Below are 12165 nucleotides of genomic sequence, written 5' to 3'. Positions count from 1 at the left end.
ACATGTATGTATGAGCCTGAAACTCCGATCACTACATGTATGTTTGGGCTGGAAACTCCGATCACTACATGTATGTATGTATAAGCTGGAAACTCCGATCACTACAGGTATGTTTGAGCTGGAAACTCCGATCACTACGTGTATGTATGGGCTAGAAACTCCGATCACTACATGTATGTATGTATGAGCTGGAAACTCCGATCACTACATGTATGTATGAGCTGGAAACTGTGATCACTACATGTATGTATGTATGAGCTGGAAACTCCAATCACTACATGCATGTTTGGGCTGGAAACTCCGATCACTACATGTATGTATGAGCTGAAAACTCCGATCACTACATGTATGTATGAGCTGAAAACTCCAATTACTACATGTATGTATGAGCTGAAAACTCCAATTATTACATGTATGTATGAGCTGGAAACTCCGATCACTACATGTATGTATGTATGAGCTAGAAACTCCGATCACTACATGTATGTATGTATGAGCTGGAAACTCCGATCACTACATGTATGTTTGAGCTGGAACTCCGCTCACTACATGTATGTATGGGCTGGAAACTCCGATCACTACATGTATGTATGGGCTGGAAACTGTGATCACTACATGTATGTATGAGCTGGAAACTCCGATCACTACATGTATGTATGAGCTGGAAACTCCGATCACTACATGTATGTATGGGCTGGAAACTCCGATCACTACATGTATGTATGAGCTGGAAACTCCGATCACTACATGTATGTATGTATGAGCTGGAAACTCCGATCACTACATGTATGTATGTATGGGCTGGAAACTCCGCTCACTACATGTGTGTATTGGCTGGAAACTCCGATCACTACATGTATGTATGTATGAGCTGGAAACTCCGATCACTACATGAATGTATGAGCTGGAAAATCCGATCACTACATGTATGTATGTATGAGCTGGAAACTCTGATCACTACATGTATGTATGAGCTGGAAACTCCGATCACTACATGTATGTATGTATGTATGGGCTGGAAACTCCGATCACTAACATGTATGTATGTTTGGGCTGGAAACTCCGATCACTACATGTATGTATGTATGTATGTATGGGCTGGAAACTCCGCTCACTACATGTATGTATGGGCTGGAAACTCCGATCACTACATGTATGTATGTATGAGCTAGAAACTCCGATCACTACATGTATGTATGAGCTGGAAACTCCGATCACTACATGTATGTATGAGCTGGAAACTCCGATCACTACATGTATGTATGTATGAGCTGGAAACTCCGCTCACTACATGTATGTTTGTATGGGCTGGAAACTCCGATCACTACATGTATGTATGTATGAGCTAGAAACTCCGATCACTACATGTATGTATGTATGGGCTGGAAACTCCGATCACTACATGTATGTATGTATGTATGAGCTGGAAACTCCGATCACTACATGTATGTATGAGCTGGAAACTCCGATCACTACATGTATGTATGAGCTGGAAACTCCGATCACTACATGTATGTATGAGCTGGAAACTCCGCTCACTACATGTATGTATGTATGAGCTAGAAACTCCGATCACTACATGTATGTATGTATGAGCTGGAAACTCCGCTCACTACATGTCTGTATGTATGAGCTGGAAACTCCGATCACTACATGTATGTATGTATGGGCTGGAAACTCCGATCACTACATGTATGTATGTATGAGCTGGAAACTCCGATCACTACATGTATGTATGTATGAGCTAGAAAGTCCGATCACTACATGTATGTATGTATGAGCTGGAAACTCCGCTCACTACATGTATGTATGGGCTGGAAACTCCGATCACTACATGTATGTATGTATGGGCTGGAAACTCCGATCACTACATGTATGTATGAGCTGGAAACTCCGATCACTACATTTATGTATGTATGGGCTGGAAACTCCGCTCACTACATGTATGTATGTATGGGCTGGAAACTCCGCTCACTACATGTATGTATGGGCTGGAAACTCCGATCACTACATGTATGTATGTATGAGCTGGAAACTCCGCTCACTACATGTATGTATGGGCTGGAAACTCCGATCACTACATGTATGTTTGAGCTGGAAACTCCGATCACTGCATGTATGTATGGGCTGGAAACTCCGATCACTACATGTATGTTTGGGCTGGAAACTCCGATCACTACATGTATGTATGGGCTAGAAACTCCGATCACTACATGTATGTATGTATGAGCTGGAAACTCCGATCACTACATGTATGTATGTATGAGCTGGAAACTCCGATCACTACATGTATGTATGTATGAGCTGGAAACTCCGATCACTACATGTATGTATGTATGAGCTGGAAACTCCGCTCACTACATGTATGTATGTATGGGCTGGAAACTCCGATCACTACATGTATGTATGTATGGCCTGGAAACTCCGATCACTACATGTATGTATGTATGAGCTGGAAACTCCGATCACTACATGTATGTTTGGGCTGGAAACTCCGATCACTACATGTATGTATGTATGAGCTGGAAACTCCGATCACTACATGTATGTATGTATGTATGAGCTGGAAACTCCGATCACTACATGTATGTTTGAGCTGGAAACTCCGATCACTACATGTATGTATGTATGAGCTGGAAACTCCGATCACTACATCTGTGTATGAGCTGGAAACTCCGATCACTACATGTATGTATGTATGGGCTGGAAACTCCGATCACATCACATATGTTTCGGAACTCTGCTCACCCCATGTATGTCTGAGCCGGAAATTCAGCTCACTAACTATTGGTTAGTGTTTTGTCGACGAATACAGTTCCAGCCGTTGCAACTGGTAACTCAAATGCGGTTCTGGTCGTAAGACTCGACAAATGCGGCTCAGGTTGTAAGGACGTGAGTATCCAATCTGGTCGTAAGACTCGACAAATGCGGCTCAGGTTGTAAGGACGTGAGTATCCAATCTGGTCGTAAGACTCGACAAATGCGGCAGGGGTCGTTGCAAAGACGAGATCCATTGCTGATCGTAAAGCACGACAAATGCGGTTGTAGTGGTTCCGAAAACAGTATATCTTGCCTTTGCAGAGAGAAAACCCTAAGCTGGTCGTAAGACTCGACAAATGCGGTTCCTGTGGTTGGTGTCGAAAAGAGTGGATGCTTGTGTGTCATCGCGCCCCGACGGGTTGAGATCGTTCATCGTGCTTTTGTCCACTGGTTAGTTGGGAGAGTTCCTGTTTTACATTACATATATCTGACTACATACGGCGTGATACACTCACCATGTTACAAGTAGCCTAACAACATGCGTTTATTTAGGTTGGAACCTTAAATCTCGTTACAGAACAATCAGTTTAGGAATCTGTAAGAAAATATAAGATAAATGTGATCAAGAACATGGAATCTAGTGTCAGTATAGTATAATGATAAAATGTTTGGAAAACGGTCGGATATTCGGAACATTCGCATCGTTATGAGTTTCCATGTAAAATTATTTCGTTTGTCTTTTCCTGAACTTTCACACTTTCATATTTTCTTCTATATCCTATTCTGCTCAGAACGTGCTTGTCAAATTTAAAGGCTTATGGATGAAATCAGTGGGGATGGACCAACACCCCTTTCAACTGACTGCCGAGGATGCTCTAATATTCCAACAGTGTAGCTGTCTGTTTTACGGGTCATGGGTATTGAAATAAATATTGGATTATGTCAGCTGTGGAATGTCTTCCAAATGTGTGAAATTTTGCTAAATAGATTCCTACTGATATTCATAGTTTTAGAACCCTAATTACAGAAATAATAATTGATTTGAACGTATTGTGTGTATTAATGTTAAACATGATCATCAATGTAGGGATCTTTTATTAGAGCTGTATAAATATAATTCTCATTTCCATCTTTTTTATACTTTGTTTTTACCTACCGCTTTCATCCAGATTAAAGTATAGGTGTTAAGATTCACAGACATACTGGCGAAGCTGGCTCAAGAAAAAGAGCAAAATCAAATCCGACATCGCTCAAAACTGGCAAGTCCAGTGGGACGCTAAAGTACTGTCGGAAATGCTATATGTCCATTAAAACAAGATAGAATGTTTTACAGACTGTTGCTATTGGAATGTCGAGTAACTAATGATCTACCTACAAGTGGTTTGAAGTATTTCCGTCACAATGAGTCTTATCGACAATTTTACCAGAGAAACATTGCACAAAAACTTCAAGTTTAGAAACCAAGTCCAGTGAGGGCAGTCTGAAGCGGACTTTAGCATGAAAATAATGTAGTCTCCATAAAACATCAAATAAAAACACAAGTCAATTCGAGAACATTCGAGGTGTCCATCTTAGAAAATAACAAAGTGACGCTACATGCATTTTGTCAATTCTGCTCCATTCTGCAGGTTGCATAAGCCATAGCCATGGTACACGACATAGAGTATGTAGTGGGATATGTATACACATTACACTTGAGTGAAACAGAGGGAAAACATTTATTAGTTTAGATACGGTATATTACCGGACTGCCCAAGCTCTGGAACTTTCATTTCAATTCTGTGGTGTGGTAAATAAAACAAAAAGGGAAGGGTTATCTTAAAAACAAAACCCAGGTGATTTGATACAGGAGTGATTCGGCATGCAGTGTATACGCTGTATGAGCAGAAGGTATCCCTAACCTGTAGTAGAATTCGGGAGGAAGTAAAACACACAATTAATGTGTCCCAGACTACATTAATTGTTGATTTCGAAACACTGCACGTGGCGATAGATTACCGAGCAGTTTTCAGGGGAAAATATTCCATCCTGTCTATAAGGTCACATTATATCTGACAATCGCAGTCAGGGCTCCCAGATCATTTACCTTGATGAAACCTGGATGAATAATAGTGATTCCTCTGACTACATGTGGCTACCGTCAGAAGGACGAAAAGCAGCCATGGTACCGTCAGGTAAAGGTAATCGTGTCATTGTTTGGCACGCCGGAACCCATGGCGCTTATTAATGGATGTGAGCTAGTGTTCGAGGCGAAAAAGAAAACTGGTGATTATTATTGCGATGTGTTCATATATTGGTTGGAACACCACCTACAGCTATGAATTAACACAATGCAGGAATATCTGACATCTTGAAATGTCAACTTCAGACAAACTGAAACGATAGTTCAACTCATGGAGAAACTTTGCCTAAAATATACACCAGTAAAGTACAAGACATGTCCTGGCGGAACAGCACGGCCACGTTTTATGTGCGCCAGTCAGACATTTTGAGCCCTAATCTATTGAACTTAGCTGGGCTAACTGTAAAGGGTTTGTGGTAAAGCACAACAATGCATTCAAACTCACACATGCCAAACGGTTGGTCAATGCAGCCTATTCTAGAATTACACCAGAGGTATGGCAAAAGGCTTGAAGATCACGCCAGTACCGACAACATGGTGGCGTATATATCAGCCTTGTTGCACTAGTTATCATATCTTTGAGTGATTCCATACCTTTTGTGCAGATTCAGATATGTTATCAGATGAGTGAGATGCTGTCTAAAGAAATCATCCGTAGAACAACAAATATTTCTTGATTCAAAAATTCCAAACTTCCAATAGTCACTCAGTTTAATAGCTTTAAACTATTCCATCATTTTTCCAAGCAAATATATTGCGGTACATATCTTAACGCATGTCTCAATAAAGTACAATAACAGCAATATATTTATACCATTTGCACCTGTAGCATTGCACAAGCTGGAGTGAGGTCATCAACTCGGGACAGGTAATAGGTAATTACCTCAGGCTACAGGCACACCTGTATGATAACATACGCATATTTTTCATCAATTTACCCGTAAAATTAGCTTTTAAGGCTAATCACAGTGTCAGTTAGGATAGGCTAGATTAGGTACATTTGCGATATTTTGATAGATACTATTTTCATAGTCCTCTAATTCGTATACATTAAGTGAAACCAGAAAAGTATTTTCTAGCATTTCCGACAGTCCTACAGTAAATCGTCAGATGGCTGTGCAAAATTCAACCAAAGATCCACCAAAAGCCACACTCATACTCAAATGAAATGAAAACTGAAATAGCCATTTCACACCTCAGACCCTGACTAGGTTATGGCCATCTTGCAATCAACCTGAATCCATATCTTTGACTTACTACTGTACAGAACGTGCGTGTGTCGTATTGATATCAGCCTTAATTGCACCAATACAGCACGTAGATATATCCGTATACATTTTCATTGAGTGTACAAGGAAAACACAAGCTATCAATCTCATGACATCAAGTAAGCTGGTTGATCTAACCGTTAGCTGTTCTGCTCACAAGACCTTAAATTTCAGCATAATCCGAGACCGGACTCGCAGCCTGGCTAATGAAGGTATTGACGAAACTGTACCTAAACTTCAGTGTTAAGATGTGATTGAAGCCAAACGATGCACATATCGTAAAGAGACGTGTATTTCCATCACGGCTTTAAGTAAGGATACACCTTAGAAAAAGGTTTTATAAATATTTGTCATATACTTAAGTGTGAAAGACAGAGATTTCTAAAGTTTAGAAAAGGTGGTATTTTCACCACAATGGCAGAAAAGTGATATCTTCACTGCAGCGAAAATAACATTTTGCCGGAACTACCGGTAACGAAGTAGCCGACAAGCGGCATTAGCCGGGCTTCGCAACACTCACATTTCTTTGTCGACAGTGAAGATATTTCACCATCCAAGAAAGATTTACTGGTTAGTAGTTCCTATTATACGTTATTTAAAAAACAGCAACTTTTCCCTTTTGTAACAGTTCTGCTTCAAATGCAGTGCAAAGTGACCGAGCTTCCCAGTTTTGTTCGGTGCCATGTTTGTTGTATAAAAGTTATTATTTTATTGCGCCAGTAAGTTTGATTAAATACATCAAACAGAAAATAAGAGGTCATTAATTCAGAAGTTGTGAAAAGAAATCTCAGCAGTACGTAAATTAAAGATAGTATTTGATGGATACTATGATATACGAGTAGTTATGATAAATTATGTTTTTACACTGTCAACAACACATGAAGCATAAATAAATAGGATATTTCATGTCTGAGGACATTCGTATCACGATCGGTCATTCGTGAAAAGTTCTCGATGAGAGATAAACGATATATCTCTAGACACATGAAATATCATCTATATCATGTATCTGCTTCCTTTAGAAGTACAAGGGAGTGTACACCGAGCAATTTAGTATGATTTTCACACAAATGGCTAAAACTTACACGTAGGGATACAGACAGTTCATCTGTCACGTTTCATTTCTGGAGCATACATGTAACTCCTAAACCGTTCATCGTGAAACTTTATGTACACTTCAGGTAAGTGTTAAACTCTGCCTTTTGTCATTCTGGAGTTTGACAGTTTTGTAGTTCTTTTCGCGTTTACAATGCAACAAGTTGCTACAAACGGTATCATATCAGGCCGCCATAATATAGCTGGAATATTGCTGGCAGTTTTATTTAACACACAGCATACCTAAAATGGCGGGGATACCGACGACATTGTCTAATTTATCAAAGCAACGTTACTTAATTTTGCGAAATGTCAATGACAACATCTTCCATGTCAGGATTAATCAAGAGTAGTGTGTTTTCAAAATGCATTATTCTCTTTCTACCTATGTATTCCGATACAAATATATCAAAACATCTTTTCGATATTGAAGCTAACACTATGTTACAATTTTATTGATACTGATTTACTCTTATAGAGAGAATACTTACTCTTATAGAGACAATTTCTCAGAATGTGCAATTTAGGTGTAGAATGTAATAAAACGGTCTGTCATACACATTTACAAAGTTTAATGAGGCATGAAACCTCTACAGTTACACGCAACATTAGAGATGAAGTGAGATGGGGTGAGGGTTTAACAGCTTATACGGCGACGTAAATTCCCCTCTGTGTGTGTGTGAGTGTGTGTGTGTGTGTGTGTGTGTGTGTGAGAGAGAGAGAGAGAGAGAGAGAGAGAGAGAGAGAGAGAGAGAGAGATTATAACTGCATGGCTTGTTTTTTGTTTGTTTGTTTTTCAGTATAAAATATAACACTGACCTAAAAAGTGCACATCTTAAAACTAGTAACTTCAAATAGAGTTAGGTGTCCACTTTTAAAGATAATAGCCTATACCTTTTTTTCTTAGAAGGCTGCCAGCTTCTGTAAATAATCGGACCTTACTTCTGCTGCTAATAGTAACGAAAAACGGTCCATGTACATATTGCATGCTAGGAAACTAAGAAGTTCCACATGTGTTACCTAATAAATGTATATACACCCTTTACTACATAACATGTACTATAGGCCTATGGCCTCTCAGTATTATGAATAAAGACATTTAGTACTTCTGCTGTTGTATATCATTATTAAAGCACTCGTGATGAAAATAACGTTAATACCACTTACTTGTAGCTGTCGAGTATCCTCTGCTATAGGAAATGACTTGAGCGCTCTGAGCGGTCCAATTGCTGTCTAACAGGCAGACATTGCATGCATGAAACCGAGGCTGATAACTCTGATAATATTATACCAGCTCCTGCACAGTGTTTATTTGACGAGCTGAAGAGAAGAACGTTTCATCAGATCTAGCTGTACATCTTTTGTATATGATATATATACACAAACAGACGAACCCCGCAAATGTATGTATATATATCCCTAAACTCGACCTGCTATAACATTGTGTCAAGTACATTAAATATAGTAGATGTATTTGTCATCGATAATATTGAGAGGTCTTTTTGGGAGACCTTTACCTGCACTCAGTATCTCTTTTAGCTAAATGAGGTAATGTGTTCTTTGATAACATGGATGCAATTCTTCGTGGAAGACAATTAGGCCAATTCTGTTATGATGACAAATTCATAAAGGTATCATATTCAACACCCAAGATAGTCAACAGGTTTGCTATTTTGTAGGCGTATGTAGGTCGGTTTTCTTAGCTTGTGGGTGAGAGTCAGTTCTACGTTACGGTTATTTGCTTACAAAGTCTTAAGACGTGCTTCAGATATGTGCCGGACATCAAACGTATGTAGACGCATCCCTGACTACACTTTTCGAACACGATTAATATTTTCAATACCCTGTTCCGATTTGTGTATTCGATGATGGTGTAAAACTCTTACGCACATGTAATTTAACAAACATACTTTCATTAACATCAGCTGACTAGTATGTTTCCAGGATGTCCAAGGTTGCAGCCAGTCCAGTAACATACAAGAGCATGGGGATGCATGGAAGGAGCGACATGGGTAAGTTGGAATACATTGTTCGAGTGCTTAGTATAGTTGAAGGTAAACCTTCTCCTTCCATTTGAGCACTTGCAAATTACTAAGCACAAAAACAAAGTATGATAATGGCCCCATTGGATGCACGATTTAAGAAATGGTATTTTTTTAAACATGGTTATGGAGGTTGTCCGATGTCTCCATATAAACGACTATAAGACTTGTTTCATGTTACAGTGAGATCTGTTGAACGTATTGAGCTTATTGGCAATACTATTTGTATAGTGACGCTAGAATGTGTTAAAACATTTCATGTTTTCAAGAAGCTTTTTATCTAATATTTAAGTAACAACATTTTTCTGTCCATCTAGTTTCTTAGAAGTGGATAAACAAAAGATATATAAAATATAAAGATATAGTTTTTTCTCTTGGAGTTCTAAAGAATAAATCGGTCTTATTCACTTCTGTAAGCTAATCTGGTGAACTTGTCACCACAGGATTGCAAAACGTAACAACATCGATAGTTGCAACACATGCATCCTTTACCGAGAGGCCAATGTAACATTCAGCATTTATCTTGTAGAAAACATACTGAGAGCAAATACTATCATCATCCCGAGAAGCAGTAACGCCGAAAGTCTAGAAGATGAATTCTTCCAAAATGTGATACGATACAGAGCGAAGGGATCAAAGTTAAAAAAGGATTTCCCCTTCCTCGTCATATATCAAGCTTCATCTCGCATTAAAGATGAAGAGGAACTCATTGTTGACACATTAAGGGGTAGGTGATTCTATTCAAATATATCGGTTGTATGTAGGCGTGCACCTATAACAAGGAGAATAAACCAGTATTGATGTATGGAGAAGGAGAACTAAATATATTCAGAAAGAGTTGACATATTTATTTCAAAACAGCCTTAAAGTGTTCATGTTGGGTGCTGATTGCGTTATTTCAAACATTTTGACTCCTATTCGAGAGAAATAGAAACTGTTTATAAAGTAGATCACAAATACAGATTCTGTCATATTTCACCCTCAGGTTTGCCTTCAGCAATTCTTATCATTGCATCAGTCGGAAAAGATTCTGAAGTAAGCATCGACCTTCCAAGCGACTTGAATTCTACCGTCAAACAAAAACTAAGACTGTTCATCAAAAATGGACACATTCTCCCCAATGATATGGACAATGAATATATGTTTCACCGCGTGTTGTTGCATTGTTGTCATCAGGAGCCTGACTGTCGGGAGTATTTGGAAGAACACTGGAAGAAAATCGCCCTTGTTTGCAGTGTTGTGTGTTTGATAATTGTAGTCGTGTCACTTATTGTACGCTTTGCTTATGATTGTTTTGGAACCTCCATTTCACATTCTGAAGTGAGGGGGCTGGTATTTCTAGATCATTTTGTTCCAGCTTAAAGCACTGTCATCGTAGGCGCCCTGCCCACTCCAGGAATATTGAACTATAAATTCCTGAAATTGTATCCTTTAAATTCCTTTAAAAATCGCCTCCCAAAGATAACCCTGGAAACTATGTATATGGTGTTTATCCTACCTATTCGAATACTGTAGTTAGATTTGTATAACTGTACAAAACAACAATGTGTCATCCTGGAAAATGTAGAAGCGTTACGGAAGAGTATATGGTGCAGTTCCTGGAACACGTTATTATAGAATTTACTATGAACTAATCCAACTTCCTCAAGCGAGAGAAGAAATCGCTTTACATTGCCAACCTCCAAAATGTTGAAGCTTATAATACCCGATTATTTATGCAAACCTTTATCGCCAACAGCCGCAGAACCAAATCGTTATACATTGCTGGATAATATCATTTGTTTTTACAGTAAACTTTGGCTTGAAAAAAAACCCACTAGAATTCACTGTGATGCGGAAAGTTAAGTGCGCAATTCAATCAACTGACCGTAAAATATGATCGTGTTAACAGTAAACCGCATAGTTGTTTTGATAAGAGTGGGTGAGTGGGTAAGTCGTGAATCGAACCCTGGTCTTCGGCATGACGAGCGAACGCTTTAAGAACTAGGCTGCCCGACCGCCCCGTTTTGATAAAAAGGTTAAAGACTTCATTGTGAAACATGATTACGAACAATGTGAGTGTTGTAAAACTACAGATTTGTTATCTGAAACTGGTGGTGAAATAGGAGCTGCTATTAAAGGTCTTGATTGAAATCTCACAAAGCACACGGTATAAACAGTTTTCCTCCCGATTGTTTAAAAATAAATACCATGTGCATTTGTACTTTATATGTATGTGATTTTTTTATTCTGTATTCTGTTTTGGTGAATTTCCAAAACATGGGAATGCTAATCCCGCTGTATAAAATGAAATATCACGGAGGGGGAGACCAGAAATGGGCGTCACACAAGCCCATGAAAGAGATCTCCACACATTTTCGTGTAAATTTCGATGTTTTTCTCATAAATTGAAAGTACGGAAGTACAGCTGTGCCATAATATTACCACAGAAAGTCAGTTAAGATATGTATAAAGCGCAACCTTTCCAAAACTGAAAACGAGTACCAGAAAAATATAAATCCTTAACATTATCATGTTGAGCCAACCTTTCAAAAAATTATAAATCGTCCATCTTCAATGACAAGTATCTTTAAAATGTATCTAATTACGTTAAGAGGAATTTACCCATGTAAGTTGATAAATGACATGACTTGTATATAGTCAGTGCATGTGGACACAATACACATGTACTGCATATAACACAACTCTGGGCCAGGCGGCCTATAATCATAAAAATACGACAGGGCCGTCGGTTACACTTGGCTGCCTGTGATGAAACTTGGGAAATGTCACCATGACCTGTATACGGCCATGGAATGGACAGTAGACAAACAATTGAATACGCGCAAGCTGTCTACCTGTCGTTATTGACTGACAGCAGCTGTTCAGGCCTGAAACT

At 38.9% G+C, this 12165-nt stretch overlaps 1 protein-coding gene across 1 annotated transcript; it reads left to right on the top strand.

The window, feature by feature from the left end:
- The first annotated feature begins 8535 nt into the window (after window positions 1-8535).
- LOC139463772 (uncharacterized) lies at window positions 8536-11445 on the top strand. Its single transcript, XM_071245064.1, has 4 exons — window positions 8536-8648; window positions 9171-9257; window positions 9817-10014; window positions 10273-11445. Exons 2-4 carry the CDS (start codon window positions 9191-9193, stop codon window positions 10647-10649), a joined length of 642 nt encoding a protein of 213 aa, XP_071101165.1. The 5' UTR covers window positions 8536-8648; window positions 9171-9190; the 3' UTR covers window positions 10650-11445.
- The last annotated feature ends 720 nt before the right edge of the window (window positions 11446-12165 follow it).

Source organism: Haliotis cracherodii, unplaced genomic scaffold (assembly GCF_022045235.1).
Source record: "Haliotis cracherodii isolate W230 unplaced genomic scaffold, xgHalCrac1.p SCAF_16, whole genome shotgun sequence".
Classification (NCBI taxonomy): Eukaryota; Metazoa; Mollusca; class Gastropoda; order Lepetellida; family Haliotidae; genus Haliotis; species Haliotis cracherodii.
This window is presented reverse-complemented; position numbering and strand designations above follow the sequence as displayed.

Coding starts and splice junctions, on each gene's coding strand:
- LOC139463772 (XM_071245064.1), top strand. CDS start 9,191: ATGTCCAAGGTTGCAGCCAGTCCAGTAACATACAAGAGCATGGGGATG. Junction 9,258..9,816: donor GCATGGAAGGAGCGACATGG/GTAAGTTGGAAT, acceptor TTTATCTTGTAG/AAAACATACTGAGAGCAAAT. Junction 10,015..10,272: donor CATTGTTGACACATTAAGGG/GTAGGTGATTCT, acceptor TTTCACCCTCAG/GTTTGCCTTCAGCAATTCTT.